Here is a 19,717-nt window from a genome sequence, read left to right as displayed (position 1 = left end):
TAGTGAATTCTAGGTTAGCTTGGGCTAGAATGAAACCCTACCTCAAAAAAAAAGTGTTAGAGATGCCATGTGTTCTTTTATACATTTTGATGTGTGAAAAACACTTCATGGCCGGGCGTGCTGGCGCACGCCTTTAATCCCAGCACTTGGGAGGCAGAAGTAGGAGGATTGCCAAGAGTTCGAGGCCACCCTGAGACTCCATAGTGAATTCCAGGTCAGCCTGAGCCAGAGTGAGACCCTACCTTGAAAAACAAAAACAAAAAAACACTTCGTATTTCACTACATGTCATGTTTATGGTATTGGGTTTCTCTAAAGCCTGAGCCCCAGGACAGGCCCCCTTCCTTACCTACGTCTGAGAATGGTACCATAAAAGTTAATCACTAAATGTCTGAAATGCCAGAGAGGAACCTCAAGAAATGAATGAGAAACAATAAAAATATGGTTGAGGGATTGGGGTTTGAGCTCAGTGGATGAGCATTTGCTTAGCAAGCACAAGGCCCTGAATTCAGTCCTCAGCACCAAATATGTGTGTGTGTGTGTGTGTGTGTGTGTGTGTGTGTGTGTATGTATCTATGTATCTATGTATGTATGTATCTATGTATCTATGGTTGAGGGCTGAAGAGATGGCTCAGTGATTAAGGTGCTTGCCTTCAAAGCCAAAGAACGTTCAATTCTCCAGGACCCACGTAAGCCAAATGCACAAGGTGGCGCATGTGTCTGGAGTTTGTTTGCAGCGCTGGAGGCCCTGGTGTGCTCTCCCCACCCCCCTTTCTCTCTTTCTCTCATAATAAATTTTTAAAAAATGTTGAAAAGGAAAAGGAAAATGATGAGGTGATGGTCCAAACAGTTTTTTTGTGTTGCTTTTTTTTTTTTTTATGAGAGAGAATGAGAGACAGAGAGAGAGAAAGAATTGGCACTCCAGGACCTCCAGCCACTGCAATCAAACTCCAGATGCATATGCCACCCTGTGCACACTCAGGACTTTGTGCATCTGGCTTACATGGGTTTTAGGGAGTTGAACCTGGGTTCAACTGAGTTGAACCTTAGGCTTTATAGGCAAGCACCTTAGCCACTAAGCCCTTTTTCCAGCACCCCCCTTTTTGTTTTCCAAATAGTTTCAAAGCCTCAGCCCTTCCCTTTCTTTAACCTCTGAGTGCACATCACATGATCATGGGGCAGTAGGTGGGAAACTCATTATGGGGCCTCTGTGGGCCTTGTTTCCATAGATTGCTGAATTTATAATGTTGCTCAAGTCATTTCTGGCAAAGGCAATATCTAAAACTACATGCCATAAAAAATAACTGCTAGAGCCGGGCATGGTGGCGCATGCCTTTAATCCCAGCACTCGGGAGGCAGAGGTAGGAGGATCGCCGTGAGTTCAAGGCCACCCTGAGACTACAGAGTTAATTCCAGGTCAGCCTGGACCAGAGTGAGACCCTACCTCGAAAAACCAAAAAAATAAATAAATAAAAAAATAACTGCTAGAGTACTGGAGAGATGGTTCAGCTGTTAAAGGTGATTGCTTGCAAAGCCTGATAACTTGGGTTCAGTTCCCCAGTACCCAGGTAAAGTCAGATGCACAAAGTGGCACATGTGTCTGGAGTTCATTTGCAGCAGCAGGAAGCCCTCTCTCTCCCTCTCTCTCTCCTCAAGTAAATAAAACAATACTTTTGCAGGATTTTGTTTTGTTTTGTTTTGGGGACTGTTACAAGGAAAACTGGATAGGTGACTGGTGTAGGAAGTCCCCCACCTTTTTCCTCCAGCCGCCTCAGGTGAACCCACAGGACACTTCAGCACATGGGACACTACATCAGCACATGCATGTGCATATACCACACAGACACACCACACCACACACACTATGCACATGCAAAAAACATGACTAGTAGGAAGCAGAATGTGACATGTGAAAGAGAGGAAAAGCAGACCCCACACCCCACAGGATAGGGCATTTGCAGTTTCAAATGTTTTTATTTACTTACATATATATATGTGTGTGTGTGTGTGTGTGTGTGTATTATTTTAGAGGGGGAAAGAGGCAGAGAGAGAATGGTTGTGCCAGGGTCTCCAGCCACTGCAAACAAACTCCAGGTGCATGTGCCACCTTGTGCATCGGGCTTAGATGGGTCCTGGGGAATCGAACCAACGTGTTCTGGCTTTGCAGGCAAGCACCTTAACCACTAAGCCATCTCTCCAGCCCCTATTTATTTATTTGAGAAAGACACACATACAGACAGAAAGTGAGTGTGGGTGTGTCAGGCCTCCTGCCACTGCAAATAAACTCCAGACATGTGCGTCACTTTGTGCATCTGGCTTTATGTTGACAGTGGGGAATCAAACCCAGGTTGACAGGTTTTACAAGCCAGTGCTTTTAACCACTGAGCCATCTCTCCAGTCCAGTTTTAAATTTGTATGTGTGTATCTCCAGACACAAAATGGCCTGGATAGCCATGGCCTCACAGTGCCTGACACTACCTGCATAAGACCATCACAAGAGGAGAAAAGATTATGACATCAAAAGTAAAAGAGAGGGCTGGAGAGATGGCTTAGCAGTTAAGGCGTATGCCTGTAAAGCTTAAGGACCTTGGTTTGATTCTCCAGGTCCCACGTTAGCCAGATGCATAAGGGGGCGCATGCGTCTGGAGTTCATTTGCAGTGGCTAGAGGCCCTGGCCCGCCCATTCTCCCTCTCTCTCTCTCCCCTTCTCTCAGTCTCAAATAAATAAATAAAAATAAAATCTTTAAAAAACAAAAAAGTAAAAGACAGACTGATTGAGATGGGGAGGTGGTATGATGGAGAATGGAGTTTCAAAGGGGAAAGTGGGGGGAGGAAGGGTATTAACATGGGGTATTTTTTATGATCATGGAAGCTGTTAATAAACAATAAAAATATAAAAAAATTGTACGTGTGTGGCGAGAGAGAGAGAGAAAACAAAAACAGAGTATGTGGGGGTGGGAGGGTGTATGGGCATGCCAGAGCTTTTGGCCACTGCAAACTTGCACTATTTTTGTGTCCAGCTTATGTGAGTGGTTTGGGAATTGAAATTAGGTCAGCAGGCTTTGTAAGCAAATGCCTTTAACTGCTGAGACATCTTCCCAGTCCCCGGGGTTTCTTTTTTCTTCTTTGCACAAGGGGTGAAAAGGACAGAGAGAGAGAGAGAGAGAGAGAGAATGATGGCAGGGCCTTTTGCCTCTGCAAACAAACTCCCAGTGCATGTGCCCTTTGTGCATCTGGTATTACATGGGTAATAGGGAATTGAACCAAGGCCATCAGTCTTTGCAAGCAAGAAACTTAAACTGCTAAGTCATCCCCTGTTCACTTCATCCTGACTTTTTAAATTTCATTTATTTATTTGCAAACAGAGAGATAGAGAGAAGAGAGACAGAGAGAAAATGGGCACACCAGGGCCTCTAGCCACTGAAAAGAAACTCCAGACACATGTGTCACTTGTGCATCTGTCTTACATAGGTCCTGGGGAAATCAAACCTGGGCCCTTTGGTTTCGCAGGCTAGTGCCTTAACTGCTAAGCCATCTCTCCAGCCCATCCATCATATGTGTGTGTGTGTGTGTGTGTGTGTGTGTGTGTGTGTGTGTGTGTTTTGGACAAGGTCTACACACTCCATGAAGTTCTCCATATCTCAATCCCAACATTTCCTTAGCCTCTTCCCCTCCCCCCCCCCCCCCAGGTAGGGTCTTGTTCTGCTCAGGCTGGCCTGGAATTCACTATGTAGTCTCATGGTGGCCTCAAACTCACAGTGATTCATGTACCTCTGCTGAGATTAAAAGTGTGTGCCACCACACCTGGCTCCTTAGCCTCTTTCATTCACTCATTCAACTCTGGTGTGATAGGTCAGTCTTAATGTGGAGTGCTAGCCATTCACTGGAAAAAAAAAAAAACAAAAAAAGGGCCTGCCATGGAGCTTTGAACTGGACCTGGAGGAGATGGGAAGAGGCTCCAAGAATGGGAGCCAGGTGTGTTGACACACACTTTTGATCCCAGCACTCAGGAGGCAGTGTTGTAGGAGGATTGCTGTCAGTTCCAAGAACAGTCTGAGACTACATAGTGAATTCCAGGTCAGCCTGGGCTAGGGTGAGACCCTACCTTGAAAACCATGAGCTGGAGTGATGGCTTAGCAGTTAAGGTGCTTGCATGAGGAGCCTGAGGACTCAAGTTCAATTCCCCAGTACCCACCTAAGCCAGATGCACATGGTTGTGCATGTGCCTGGAGTTTGTTTGCAGTGGTTAGAGGCCACAGTGTGCCCATTCTCTCAATGTCTGTCTCTTTCCCATCTCCCAAATATTTTCTTTTCTTTTCTTTCTTTTTTTTTTTCGAGGTAGGGGTTCACTCTAGCTCAGGCTGACCTGGAATTCACAATACAGTCTCAGGGTGGCCTCAAACTCCACAGCAATGCTCCTACCTCTGCCTCCCAAATGCTGGGATTAAAGGCATGCACAACCACATCTGGCTTAATATTTTTTTAAAGGTAGGGCATGGTAGTGCACGCCTTTTTGGTGGCTCTTCTCAGGCCTATCAACTTGGGAAAGCCCCAGAGCCCAGTATCCCCACAATCTGACCAAACATAAGGCCCTAGGCTGTTCCCAAAAGCTGTGCTACAAATATGGCCGGAAGTAACCTCTGCTTGCTTCCTTTAGATGCCATCTATCTAACCAGGCCTGCTTCAGCTACTCAGGAGATTGGTGCAAGAGGATCACACATTTAAGTCCAATTTAGTATATAGAGTGAGTTCAAGGCTAGCCTGGCCAACTGTTAGGACCCTGTCTCCCAAGTGTGGGGTGAGGGGGAGGGGTGGAGACTTGACATAGAGCTCAGTGGTCAGCACCTGCCTAGCATATTCAAGGCCCAAGGTTCAATCCCCAACACCAAAAATATTTAAAAATCTATTCCAAGGGCTGGAGAGATGGCTTAGTGGTTAAGGCACTTGCCTGCAAAGCCAAAGAACCCAAGTTTGACTCCCCAGGACCCACGTAAGCCAGATGCACAAGGGGGTGCACGTGTCTGTAGTTCATTTGCAGTGGCTGGAGGCCCTGGCGCACCCATTCTCCCTCTCTCTCTTTTTCTCACTCTCTACTTGCCTATTTCTGTATTTCTCTCTCAAATAAATAAAAATAAAATATGAAAAAACCTATTCCAAGCTATAAAGCAGGGAGAGAGAGCTACGCACCTGCCCCTCTTCTCCTGTAGGTGCTAAGCAGGCTTCAGAAGGCATCACTATCAAGCACAGGCTTTGCTGAGCCTAGCTTTGAACCCTGCTGTCTCTACCTGATAGTTTTATGACCTTGGGCAACTTGACTGTGATCTCCTCTCTGAAAATAGAACTGTCAACTAGAGAATGCACACCGGGTTCAATGCAACATCTGCCGTGTGCTCAGTAAGTGGCAGCCTAGCACCGGGGCTTACACGGGCTTTTCCAGCCAATCTTTCCATGCTGTGCAGAAAGAAAACACAACCCGGTTGGGATTTCACTCAAGAATGTGTCTTTATTGAAGAATGTATAAGAAAAAAGGATGGACCCTCTGTAAAAAGAGGAGATGTTGCCTCCAAACAACAGGGAGGAATGAGACCTGGGTGGCTTCCCAGAAGTCGGTGTTTTTGGTATGACTGGCTCCCATGTCCTGGCAAGCACTACAGTATGTCACACTATGGCCAGCAATTCTTTCCCACTCTTTCCCAGCCTCCTCCCTCCCCTCCACAGCCCCGGATTTCCTACAGCCATTTGCCAATGGTATTATGAAGGCCTGGGAATAGATATGCCAGGCTTGCCTTTTAGTGGTGTCAAAGTGGGTTTTGCTTTGGAAAATTCTAAGGAATGTTAAAATGGTTTGAGCTCTTTTAGTCCAACTGAGGACAAGTACATCCAGTCTCTGAAGGAAAGGGAGCAAAGAATTTCCTTCTGAAGGGCACACTTTTGGGGTAAATGGACTCTATCAGTCTGTTCTTTATTAGCATGGAGAATGGAAGCAAGGTGAGAAGAATATATTACATCCGTGTTCTGGAGTCCCAGTTCCCGGAGCACAGAGAGCACTGAACTTTCCAGCACTCCAGCATGTGCTCCTCCTGGCTAATCAATAGTCCTGAGGGCGTCATTCCTCTCCAGCTGGGAGATTGTCTTCAATACGCCTGATGAACCGCATCCGGATTTCTGTCACGCCATCCCCTTTCAGAGTATCCTGAACAAACTTGGCCTCCACAGCCATCTGAACCTAGAGGACAGTGGGAAAATGAAGGAGCAGATGCTCAGCCAGGGCCTCTGAGCAAACACCTGGGGTAGAGCTAGATCAGACACACCCACAGCAGTCACAGTAAGAGGATTAATTTCCCGCAAGGACAGGATTGCCAGCTCCAGTGTTCTAATGCAGAAGACAGTGACCTCATGACACATTCCTATAATATCAGCACATGGGAGAGGCAGGAGGATTAACCCAAGTTCAAGGCCATTGTGGTTAATATACTGAATTCCAAATCAACCAAGGATAGAGTGAGACCTTGTCTCAAAAAAAAAAAAAAGGCCAAAAAGTTAGGCAGAGGTAGGAGGACAGCCATGAGTTCAAGGCCACCCTGAGACTACATAGTGAATTCCAGGTCAGCCTAAGCTAGAGCGAGATCCTACCTTAGAAAAAAAAGAAGGAAGGAAGGAGGGAAAAGCCAACCAGTCAATAGGCAGTGGCCTCAATATAAAAGGAGAAACTCAAGCATGAGACTGTAAAAAGAGAGGGGGGGGGGGCACGTGGGCTGGAGAGGTGGCTCAGCAGTTAAGGCACTTGTCTACAAAGTCTGACCTTCCAGGTTCAATTCCCCAGTACCCAGAGAGCCAGATGCACAAGTGGTTCATGTGTTTGGAGTTTGTTTGCAGTGTGCTAGAGGCCCTGGAACACCCATTCTCTCTCCATTTGCTTCTTTCTCTCAAATAAATAAATACGTGGGGTTTTTTTAATTAAAAGAATGAGACTGTCACCAAATAAGCCAATCCAGAAACATGTGTCCTTTGGTTATGCAGGCCGGCTGTACCACTTCCCAGGCTAGTAGGGAAGGACCATCACCAGGTAGAGCTGTGGGACTAGCATTCTCTCTCAGCAGAACGGAGGGAAGGGCTGGGGTGAGCCAAAGCACTTCCTGTCTCTCTCATCACTCCACGTTTACCCGACCCGCACAAGAGCTCAGATGCTGCAGAAGGGAAAGCACCGTACTCACCATCTCCAGCGCTCCCCGCAGTACCCCACACAAGAGATTGGAATAAATAAGGGATGAGTGGTTGTCAGGAAGTTCCACAAAGTCCACCAAGGGGTTATTTTCCAAAATGAGGGAGAATTCATCACCAGCTGGGCTCCAGTTGGTGATACTTGGAGTGATGCCCAAGTACATTTTGAATGCCACCTGTCAGGGAAGACAGAATAGCATCATGGGGAAGGGTGACAGGAACTGTACAACCGGGAAGGCAACAGGGAAAATAGGTGGCTCATGAACAAAACTGTGACCTCCAAAGATGATACAAGTTTAGTTATTCAGGGCAGAAAGGGTCCTAATCCTTCCTTCAAGGCACCAAGCAAGAACTCACTACCTGCCTGCACTTTTCAGAAGAAAGCTGCCCAAGCCAGGATCTGAGTGCACAGAGACCCCAAACCCATCCCTATCCCCAGTCTGTGCTACCTAAACCCACCTTCTTCAAAGTGAATGTGGGTCGCTGGGGCAGGATTATCCTCAAAATGTCCTACCTTCTCCACCTCCTAATCCCAAACCCTAACAAAGATCTCTGCACCCTCAGCTTTTAAGGCTTCGGGGATGGCCAGCATGCTTACAGCTAAAAGAAGCACCCTTTAGGTAACAGAGCTATAGCTGTTATGCCTTTTTTTTTTTTTTTCTTTTGTGGTAGGTTTCACTCAGCCCAGACTGACCTGGAACTCACTCTGTAGTCCCAAACTAGCCTCAAACTCACAGCAGTCCACCTACCTCAGCCTCCTGAGGTGTTCACCACCATACCCGGCATGTTACATCATTTATTAGTATTGTAATATGCAACACAAGCAACAGTAGACAGTTCCGCTAAATGCTAAGTACTGTATCAATGCATTTCTATGAATGCTCATGTCTATTTAATTTATTTACTCCTTACTGTCACCTGTGACGTAGCTCTTGATTTCATTTTAATTATTTGCTTGTTTTTTGTTTTTGTTTTTTCCCTAGCCTAGGTTGACCTGAAACTAGTCTCAAGCTGGTCTTGAACTCACAGTAATCCTCCTACATCTGCCTCCCAAGTGCTGGGATTAAAGGCATGTGTCACCACGCCGGGCCTGTTTTTATTTTATTTTTTGAAGTAGGTTCTCACTCTAGCCCAGGCTGACCTGGAATTAATTATGTAGTCTCAGGGTAGCCTTGAACTCATAGTGATCCTCCTACTTCTGCCTCCCAAGTGCTGGGATTAAAGGTGTATACCACCAAGCCCAGCTATTTTGTTTTGTTATCAATATAGGTTCTCACTCTAGACCAGGCTGACCTGGCACTCACTCCAGTACCAAGCTGGCCTCAAACTTATAGGAATCCTCCTACTTCAGCCTCCCAGGTGCTGGCATTAAAAGTATACACCATCATACCTGGCTTAACTTCTTCATTTTAAAGGTGAAAATCTGCTTTTTGAAAAGGTTGAAAAAGCCAGGCATAGCCGGGCATGGTGGCACACGCCTTTAATCCCAGCACTTGGGAGGCAGAGGTAGGAGGATCGCCATGAGTTCAAGGACAACCTGAGATGACAGAGTTAATTCCAGGTCAGCCTGGACCAGAGTGAGACCCTAGCTCAAAAAAAAAAAAAAAAAAAAAAAAAGCCAGGTACAGGGCTGGAGAGATGACTTAGCGGTTAAGGCATTTGCCTACAAAGCCAAAGGATCCTGGTTCAATTCTCCAGGACCCACATAAGCCAGATGCACAAGGGGCACATGCATCTAGAGTTTGTTTACAGTGGCTGAAGGCCCTGGCATGCCCATTCTCTTCTGCTCTCTCTTTCTCTCTCTCTGCCTATGCCTCTTTCTGTATATCAAATAAATAAAATATATTTTTTTTAAAAAACTGGGTATGGTAGCGCACACCTTTAATCCCAGCACACAGGAAGAAGAGGTAGGAGGATTGCTGTGAGTTTGAGGTCACTCTAAGACTGCATAGTGAATTCCAGGACACCCTGGTCTACAGCGAGACCCTATCTTGGAAAAAGAAAAGGTTAAAAATAATCTACCAAAAACCCAGAACTAGTAAATACTAGAGGTTTATCTGAATCCAAAGACAGTATGTGTGTGATTTATTATTTTTGAGACAGGGTCTTACTATATAGCTCATGTTGGCCTGGAACTCATGGTTATTCTGCTGTCTATGCCTCTAGAATGCTGGGATTGCAGGCATGTGCCACCACATCCTGCAATCTTTACTGCATAGGAGTGACCCCAACCCACTCTTCCCCCTTTCAGTATCTATTATTCCCAATCCACCAGGAAGGCTGCTTTAGCCCAAACAACTACTTAACCAGTCTCTGGGGAGATTAAGAGAAACACAGGGAGTGCTAAGCAGAGCCTTTTAATGACAATCCTTCTGCATGGCCAGAGGCCCAGGGGCCCAGGTAACAACCTTAGCAATGACATCCGCAGTTTCCCGAAAGTCATGACACCTTCCAACATTCGAACGTGCCAAAAAATCTTCAATCAGTCGGACTCCAATGTTATATCCCCTGGGAAAGGAATTAGAGAAAAGAAATGACCATTATGGGGTATATAAATGTCTCCTATCTGAACATAAGGCCATTGTTGGTAAGGGGAAAATGAGGATAATAACAAAACATCCCAGTAAATGAACTAAGTGGCAATTGTACCCCAAGTGTTGACTTTGAGAGAAGCCTGTTTGGGGCTCTAAAAGACAAGACAGACTTCAAGTGCTGGGGAGCCCTGTCCCCTCCTCTCTACAGAGGCATCACTCACATTTTATCCAGCTGCTTATTCACATCTTCGTCATTCTCATAGTCCTTGCACAGCTGGGTGACAAGAGCTCCATAGGTTAGGGTGAAAAGCTCAGAGCTCTGAAAGAGATTCAAAGGGCAATCAGAGGTCTGGGGAGATCATTCAGCGAATAAAGTGCTTGCCACACAGCATAAGGACCTGAGTTTGAACCCCCAAATCCCATGTAATCCCAGATCTTGGGAGACAATTATAAGTGATGCCTGGGACAAACTGGCTAGCTAAACGAGCTGAATTGGTAAACTCTGGGCTCAGTGGGAGACCCTGTGTCAATAAATCAAGTGAACAGCAACAGAGAGACCCTTGATGTCAATCTCTGGCCTGTACACACACTCGACACGCACACCTGCACACACACATATGAACAAACAAAAAAGGCAGTCAGGACCAAGCAGCACAGAAGAGGGTGCAGTGAGGGTCTCAATCAGTCTGATGCAGCTGTCAGGAGTCAAAGGCAGGCCACTGGGTGCCCATGTCTAAAAAGAAAAAGCAGGGCTGGAGGAATGGCTTACAATGGTTAAGGCATTTGCCTACAAAGCCAAAGGATCCAGGTTCAATTCCCCAGGACCCACAAGCTTGAATCACCTGAATCTGGCATGGGAGCAGTGACCACTCACTGGATTCTGTGAAGACAGACCTGAAGTCAACATTTTCAAACCAACCTGTCGTGTGTGGCAGGTGTGACCCATGGCTTCCTCACCCCTTCAATGCCCTGGCATGGAGTTAAGCTGTACTTTCCAAGGTTCTACACAGGAGCAGTGGAGGACCCAGGGGCAGGAGGGAGAAGGAAGAAGTTCTAGAGAGCACCACCTCTCTAGAAAACCCCTCTCCAAAGCCATCAACATGATTAAAAATTAATGTTTCACTAAAGGGGCATGCCTTTAATCCCAGCACTCGGAAGGCAGAGGTAAGAGGATTGCCATGAGTTTGAGGCTACCCTGAGACTACATAGTCAATTCCAGGTCAGCCTGAGCTAGAGTATGACCCTACCTCAAAAAACAAAAAACAAATGTTTCTGTGCTGGAGAGATGGCTTAGCAGTTAAGGCACTAGCCTACAAAGCCTAACAACCTTAGTTCGATTCCCCAGTACCCACATAAAGCCAGCTGTACAAAGTGGCACATTCATCTAGAGTTCATTTGCAGAGGCTAGAGGTCCTGGTGTACCCATTCTCTCTGTGTTCTATCTCTCTTTGCTTGCAAATAAATAAATAAATAATATTAAAAAAAAACACACACACACACCAGAAAGCCGGGCATAGTGGCGCATGCCTTTAATCCCAGCACTTGAGAGGCAGACGTAGGAGGATCACCATGAGTTCAAGGCCACTCTGAGAATACAGAGTGAATTCCAGGTCACCCTGAACTAGAGCAAGACCCTACCTGGAGAAAGCCAGGCATGGTGGCACATGTCTTTAATCCCAGCACTGAGGAGGCAGAGGTAGGAGGATCCTCAGGAGTTAGAGGCCACCCTGAGAGACTACAAAGTGAATTCCAGGTCAGCCTGGACTAGAGTAAAACCCTACCTCAAAAACAAACAACAAACAAACAAAGGGGGGAAAAAAGGAGGCTGGAGAGATGCTTAGCAGTGAAGGCATTTGCCTGCAAAGCCTAAGGACCTAGGTTTGATTCCCCAGTATCCATGTAAGCCAGATGCACAAGGTGGCGCATGTGTCTGTATTTCATCTGCAGAGGCTGGAGGCCCTGGCATGCCCATTCTCTCCTTTCCTCCCCTTCTCACTTTCTCTCTCTCTCTCATAAACAAATAAATAAATAAATACATAAAATATGTTTCCTTTGACCACACCTTCAAATATTACCTGGCAAGGGTATAAATCTAAGAGGAATACAATCTTCTATATATTTGAAACACAAGACTGACCAAACTGGTTGCTATTGCAACCTGGGTTAAAATCAAAAAAATGTTCTCTAATAAAGAATCCTGCTTTTTGGCACAGTTCTTACCACATGCACAAGGTCCTGGGTTGTAAGACCCTGCACACACATATACAAAGAATCCTGTTATCTACCTACCAAGGAACAGATAGGCGTTACAGGAATGGCAAATACCAAGGCTGCAGAATGAAAATACCAGCCCCAGTCCCAGGAAACACTATTAACAGTACACTTAGACCAACAGATTCCCTCAGAAATAGGGCTGGGGGCGGGGGGGGGGGAATCAAGATTGTCACTAAACTCCTTCCTTATGAATGGAGGCTTGTCATACTTGGAGGAAAGCACCTTCTTTCTGTCTTCAAGTCTCCTGGGGAAGAAAGCTCAAGAAACATGAAAGCCCAGACCGCACAGTCATATGTTCCTTACCAAACTGTATGCCTGGAGCTGGCCACACTGCAGAGAAACTCTGGGGACTAAGGAGATAGCTCAGTGGATCAAGTGCTTGCCATGAGTTCAGATCTCCAGAACCCATGAGAAATTGTACATGATCACACATGCATCTGTAATCCCAGTGCCCCAGTGGAGTGGTGGAAGGCGGAAACAAGAGAACCCCTAGAAGCTCGTGGGCCAGCTAGCCTGCTCACAGTGGTGAAAAACAAAGGACCCTTCCTCAAATAATGTGGAAGGCAAGGACTGACTCCTGAGGTTATTTTCGGTCCTCCGCATGTATACCATAGCATTCATGTGTTCACATTCACACAGATGCACCTACACACACACACACACACACAGAGAGACAGAGAGAGAGAATGAACTGGAATGTTTGAAAAGATGGCTCAGCAGTTAAGGTAATTGCCTAAAAAGCCCAAGGACCCTGGTTTGGTTCCCCAGTACCCACATAAAGCCATATACACAAGGCGACACATGCATCTGGAGTTCATTCATAGAGGCTAGAGGTCCTGGTGCACCCATTCTCTTCCCCCCTCTCTCTCTCTCAAATAAATAAATAAATAAAATTTAAATAAAAAAAAAAAAGAACTGAATGGCTTTTTTCCTTACAGTGTGTCATAGTGCCCCCAGGGTCTCACTGCAGCCAAGGCTGACCTGGAATTCACTATGTAGGTGGCCTCGAATGCTCCTACTTCTGCCTCGCAAGTGCTGGGATTAAAGGAGTGTGTCACCACACCCAGCTGAGTTTTTATGGGGTGCAGAGATAGGAGAACTGCTGTGAGTTCCAGGCCAGCCTGGGACTACATAGTGAATTCCAGGTCAGCCTGGATTAGAGCAAAACTCTATCTTGAAAAAACAACCTCCCCCCCCCAAAAAAAAACCCCAAAACTCAGTAAAATCAAGCATGGTGGCACACTCCTTTAATCCCAGCACTCAGAAGCCTGAGGTAAGAAGACTGCTGTGAATTTGGTGCCAGTTTAGAGCTACAGAATAAGTTACAGGTCACCTTGGGCTAGAGTAAGGCCCTACCTCAGAAACAATTAAAAAATCTCAGTAAAGCCAGGCAGGCATGGTGGCATACACCTTCAATGACCGCAGTCAGAAGGCAGAGGTAGGAGGATCATCATGAGTTCGAGGCCACCCTGAGACTACATAGTGAATTCTAGGTCAGCCTGGGCTAGAGTAAGACCCTGCCTTGGAAAAAAAACAAAAACAACTCAATAAATCAGAAAGGGTAGCAACCAATCTCACATTACAAAAGAGGATATAAAAACCAGAATAATTAAATAATCTGCCTAAGGTTAAATAGCAAATATTGAAAAGTAATTTTGGGGTGATAAAACCCAAAGGTTTCTCAGCCAATGTGTATTCTACTCACTCTTTCCACAACTGCAAAATTAATAAGCTCCTTCAATTAAAAAAACAACAGCTGCGTGAGAGTAAAAAAAATCAATTTCAGGATCAGGAGACTCTTTGAACTCAACTAAAACAGTCAGATGAGGACATCTCCAAGAGACCATTTACCAAATATGGCAATTAAAGGGAAGCTATTAAGGAGGAGAATGATTTCTTAGTAAAGCTGAGGGCTTGGCATTAGGATGTCTTGGGCATGAATGGATGGAGACAATCCAACAGTTACCAGTCCAGAGGGTTGGCACAACTGAATAAAATCAGGCGAGCTTTCCTTCCATTATTAATGAGCCCTTGGATGAAGACTCCAAGAACCTTAGCCCACTATGATGCCAAGTAACATGCAAACCATAATGTTATCAAGCACCTTTCACATGCAGCTCCACAACTCACCAATAAGAAAACTCAGGGTCAGGGCTAGAGAGATGGCTTAGTGGTTAAAGTGTTTGCCTACACAGCCAAATGACCTGAGTTCAATTCCCCAGTACCCACATAAAGCCAGACACAAAAAGTGGTGCATGCATCTGGAGTTTGCCTGCCCATTCTTTCATTCTCTCTCTCTCTCTGCTTGCAAATAAATTTTTTAAATTTTAAAGAGAAGAAAACCTGAGTTCTGGGAACGAGATTCCTGACTCTGGTTCTCCACACCCTCCAATAATGCAAATTTGTCCCATCTTCAATTATGAACCAGGCCTATTTGGAACAAAGAGTATTAGAAACATATAACTCAAAAATTGGGGCAGGGTGTGGTGGCACACACCTTTAATCCCAGCACTCTGGAAGCACAGGTAGGAGAATTGCCATGAGTTCAAGGCCACCCTGAGACTACTTAGTGAATTTCAGGTCAGCCTGGGCTAGAGTGAGACTTTACCCTGGAAAAAAAAAAAAAGGACCGGACAACCAGGCATGGTGGTGCATGCCTTTAATCTCAGACTTGGGATGCAGAGGTAGGAAGATCATAGTGACTCCAAGGCCATCCTGAGACTACATAGTGAATCCAGGTCAGCCTGAGCTAGAGTAAGACCCTACCTCAACCCCTTCCCAAAAAACAAATTTGGACTGGAAAGCTAGGTGTGGCGGTACACATTAATACCAGCACTCCGGAGGCAGAGGTAGGAGGATCGCCATAAGTTTGAAGCCACCCTGAGACAATATAGTGAATTCTAGGTCAGCATAAGCTACAGTGAGACCCTACCTCAAAAAAATTTAAAAAAAGAACTTTCAAAATGTCTTCTTAGATAGTTTCTCCTTGATCCTTAAAGCATGAAACCCAGGACTGAACATTATTTGTCTCCACTTTACATATGACAGGTTCAATAGCTGGGATTTAATGACTTTTTCTGGAGCACTGTCCTGTAGAAAGCTGTGCTATCCTAAGCTATTGCCTACTCTCCCCAAACATCAGTTTTCCCAGCTATATGGTGACAATATTATCTGCCCTTCAGGATCACTGTGCAATCCCAATGAGGTGATTCTATAGAACACCAGCTACAAAGTAAGAACTCAAAAAGCAGGCACTGTGGCCAGGCATGATGGCTCATGCCTTTCGTCCCAACACTCAGGAGGCTAAGATAGGAGGATCACCATAAGTCTGAGGCCAGCCTGGGACTATAGAGTGATTTCTAGGTCAGCCTAGGCTGGAGTGAGACCCTGCTTTGAAACAAAAAACAAAAAACAGAGCTGCATATGGTGGCACACACCTTTAATCCCAGCATTCAGGAGGCAGAGGTAGGAGGACTACCATGAGTTCAAGGCCACCATGAGACTACATAGTGAATTTCAGGGTCAGCCTGAGGTAGAGTAAAATCCTACCCCCAAAAAAACAAAAGAGGGCTGGAGGGATGGCTTAGCGGTTAAGGCCTTTGCCTGCAAAGCCAAAGGACCCAGATTCAATTCCCTAGGACCCGTTAGCCAGTTGCACAGTGGCTGGAGGCCCTGGCACAACCATTCTCTCTCTCTCTCTCCCTCTCTGTCAAATAAATAAAAATAAAATATTTTTAAATTTTTGTTATTTATTTATCTGTTTATTTGTTGAGACAGGTCTCCTGTGTAGTTTGAATTCCTAGTGGGTGCTGGGTAATCATAAATGTAAGGCAAAGACCGGGTGTGGTAGTGGACGCCTTTGAGTCTAGTACTCAGGAGGCAGAGGTAGGAGGATCAGCATGAGTTCGAGGCCACCCTGAGGCTATGTAGTGAATTCCAGGTCAGCCTGGACTAGGATAAAAACTACCTCAAAAAAAAAAAAAAAAAAAAAAAAAAAGCAAGGCAAGCCCTTTAACCATTAAGCCACAGCCCTGTTATTTTTATTCTTAAGCTAGCACTATGTAGTATAATAAAGGAGATTTTTTTTGTTCTGTTTTGGCTTTTGAGGTAGGGTCTCACTCTAGCCCAGGCTGACCTGGAATTCACTTTAGTCTCAGGGTAGCCTTGAACTCATGGCGATCCTCCTACCTCTGCCTCTCAAGTGCTGGGATTAAAGGCATATGCCACCATGCATGGCAAAGGAGATTTTAAAATCAATATAATTTTCTTTTTTTTTTAAGTATAGCCTGCTTTGTTTGCAAACTGCAGATGCATGTGCCACCTTGTGCATTTCGGCTTACATGGGTCCTGTAGGTCATGGGGAATTGAGTCTAGAACCAGGGTCCTTAGGCTTCACAGGCAAGTGTTTAACCATTAAGCCATCTCTCCAGCCCCTAACTTTCTTTTTTTTTTTTTAATGAGATTAATTCTTATTTATTGTATTGGGATTCAAACCCTGGGCCTTGTGCATGGTTTGTTTGCAGTGGCTGGACACTCTGGCATGCCCATTCTCATTCTCTCAGTCTCTCATTTCTATCTCTCTCTGCTTGCAAATAAATAAATAAATAAATATTTAAAACAAAAAATAACAAAAAGAAAGAAACATCATCCCCTTGAATCTTATACAATTCATCTAATCTTAGGAAGGCAACACTATCCCCAATTCATAGGGAAGGAAACTAATAATCAGTTGAGTGAAATTCTAACCCACATATATGCATTTTCCTCTACAGGGCATTAGTTTCTAGCAAAACATTCTCTTAGAGCCGGGTGTGGTGGGGCACACCTTTAATCCCAGCACTAGGAAGACAGAGGTAGGAGGATCACTGTGAGTTTGAGGCCAGCCTGAGATTACATAGTGAATGGTCAGTCTGAGCTACAGTGCAATTCTACCTCAAAAAAAAAAAAAAGCAAAACCTAAAAGGGCTAAAAGAGATGGTTTAGCATTTAAGGCACTTGCCTGCAAAGCCAAAGGACCCAGGTTCAATCCTCAGCATCCACATAAGCCAGATGCACAAGGTGGCGCATCTGGAGTTTGCAGCAGCTGGCAGACCTGATGTGCCTATTCTCTTTCAAATAAAAATAAATAAAAATTTTAAAAAATAAAATATTTAGAAAAGAAAAAGCACAGCAAAACATTTTCTTCAACTATTGTTACTCCCTCTAGTAATTCATATTCTCCCCCCTTCCCCCGTGTGTGTGTGTGTGTGTGTGTGTGTATGCATGTGTGTGTCTAAGCCTTGTACATATTAGGCAAGTATCTTACTGCTAAGCTACATCCTCAGTCCCCAAAAGAAATTTTTTTTTTTAATTTGTTTGAAAGAAAGACAGAATGGGTGCACCAGGGCCTTCCACTGCTGCAAACTAACTCCAGACACATGTGCTACCTTGTGCATCTGGCTGGTTCTGGGGAACTGAACCTGGTTCCTTTGGCTTTGCGGGTAAGTGCCTTAACCACGAAGCCTTCCCTCCAGCCCCAAAGGAAACTTTTTTTTTTTTTTTTTTTTGGTTTTTTGAGGTAGGGTCTCACTCTGGTCCAGGCTGACCTGGAATTCACTATGTAGTCTCAAGGTGGCCTTGAACTCGTGATGACCTTCCTACCTCTGCCTTCAGTGTTGGAGTTAAAGGCATGCATCACCATGCTGGTCCTGTTTGTTCATTTTTTGTTCTAGTGTTTGCAGTACCAGGGATCAAACTCAACTTCAGTCACCATGCAGGTGTCTGTGTATTTAATCTTTCTGCAGGAAACTTCACTGTTGTCATCAGCTTCTCAAAAGAGAAAGGGTTTCCAAGAAAGAAAAAGCTAAGAACTGATCTGGAGTTACACAAGTTCCCTAGAGCCCATGTGTGGTGACTGTTCCTAGTATAAGATGCAAAGGTGTTAAGGAAGTTTAATCATCCTGTCTAGAGTAGACAGGGAACATTCAACCTCAAATATTCAACTAGGGGCCCAGGCATGGTGGCACACACCTTTAATCCCAGCACTCGGGAGGCAAAGGTAGGAGGATCATGAGTTCGAGGCCACCCAGGGACTCCATAGTGAATTCCAGGTCAGCCTGGGCTAGAGTAAAACCCTATCTCGGAAAACCAAAAAAATAATAATAATAAATTAAATTAAAAATAAAATAAATTCAACTGGGGGCTGGAATGATGGTTAAGCCATTTGCCTACAAAGCTTAATGACCCAGGTTTCATTCCCCAGTACCCATGTACAGCCAGATGTACAAAGTGGTACATCCAAGCCAGGTGTTGTGGTACATGCCTTTAGTCCCAGCACTTGGGAGGCAGAGTTGGTAGGAGGGTTGCTGTGAGTTGGAGGCAAGTCTGAGACTACATAATGAATTCTAGGCCAACTTGGGGTAGAGCGAGACCCTACCTGCAAAAAAAGAAAAGGAAGGAAGGAAGGAAGGACGGGGCACATGCATCTAGAGTTCCTCTGCAGTGGCTAGAAGACCTTGTGTGCTCGCCCTCTCTCTCTTGCTCTTTGGAAATACATAAATAAATAAATAAAATTCTCTCTCTCTCTCAAATAAATAAATAAATAAATAAAAATACTTCAAAACAAAGACATGGTTCTACAAAAGTAGTATGAGGAACACTTGCCAGGAAAGCCCCTTAGCATGGAGAAAAACGTAATGCACCTTACTCTTCAGATCCATCCCAACTTTATGAGCTCATAGGCTGCCCCACTATTCCCAGGGAAGACAGTGCGGATTCTCCCTTCTCTTCACCATTAGCATGGCGCCACTGACTGCGTACCCTGGCCCACCTCTGCGCCCACTGGATGGGAAGCTCCTTGCTGACAAGGCTACCAGAGCTGGCCTCACAGAGTCCACAGCACAGAGCGAGAAACAGAAGCCCTGAAGCAGTCAGGTGGTGGGTTCAAATCCTAGCTTCCTTGGTGTAAATCTGAGCATTACATAACCTTGAGCTGCAAAAAGACATAGCATTGTCCATTTACTAGGGTTGCTCTGCGGCTCCAAGGCGAGAACGTCAAGTGCTTGGCATGCAGCCTCACGCACTCCAAGGTGCTGGTTACTGTTGCTGACCACCGTCGCTGGTGTTGGTCTAACACAGACAGAGCTGCAGTGACGGGTCGCAGGGGCAGGTAGGACTCAGCGGTCCACCAGGCGGCCTCCCCTTCCCACTGCCCACCATAAGCAGGCTCTTTGCCCATCGCGCCGGGCGCTAGCTCCAGGCCCCTTCTCCAGGACGCTGCAATTCCGCCCTGCCCGCCGGGTCACGCGCTCCAAATTACCATTTTCTTGCTTTCGGCGCCACGGTTCGCCTGCCTCGACATGGTGTTGACAGCCCCTCTCCACCTCGCCTCACCTCGTCGGAGCCCTGTTCAGCGAGACCCTCCTTTCAAGACGCCGCTTCCACCTCAGCTTGCCACAGCCTCCGGGACTCACCGGCCTTTCTTCACTGAGCCTGCGCGGTCTGGCGCAAGGCACCATGGGATTTGTGGTCCGACGAAGGCAACACCACCTCCACAAAGGTCGGACTACAATACCCTACAGCCCCGCCGATAGCCCCGCCCATTGCTCAGCGGAACTACAACTCCAGGAATGCTCCGCGCTCAGGGCTCGCAAATGGTCTTCTGGCCGCTAGGTGGCGTCCGCAGCTTGCAAGTAGTCCTGAACAGTCAGCC

General features: G+C 45.8%; 1 protein-coding gene across 1 annotated transcript; it reads right to left on the bottom strand.

The window, feature by feature from the left end:
• Positions 1-5,481: 5,481 nt before the first annotated feature.
• Positions 5,482-19,510, bottom strand: Trappc3 (trafficking protein particle complex subunit 3). The gene is made up of 5 exons (XM_004665219.3): positions 19,325-19,510; positions 9,975-10,072; positions 9,628-9,727; positions 7,213-7,395; positions 5,482-6,224 (listed from the first exon to the last, which is right to left on the bottom strand). Exons 1-5 carry the CDS (start codon positions 19,364-19,366, stop codon positions 6,105-6,107), a joined length of 543 nt encoding a protein of 180 aa, XP_004665276.1. The 5' UTR covers positions 19,367-19,510; the 3' UTR covers positions 5,482-6,104.
• Between the last annotated feature and the right edge of the window lie 207 nt (positions 19,511-19,717).

This window comes from Jaculus jaculus, chromosome 5 (genome assembly GCF_020740685.1).
Source record: "Jaculus jaculus isolate mJacJac1 chromosome 5, mJacJac1.mat.Y.cur, whole genome shotgun sequence".
Lineage (NCBI taxonomy): Eukaryota > Metazoa > Chordata > Mammalia > Rodentia > Dipodidae > Jaculus > Jaculus jaculus.
Note: the sequence above shows the minus strand (reverse complement) of the source record. Positions and strands in the feature narration are given on the sequence as shown.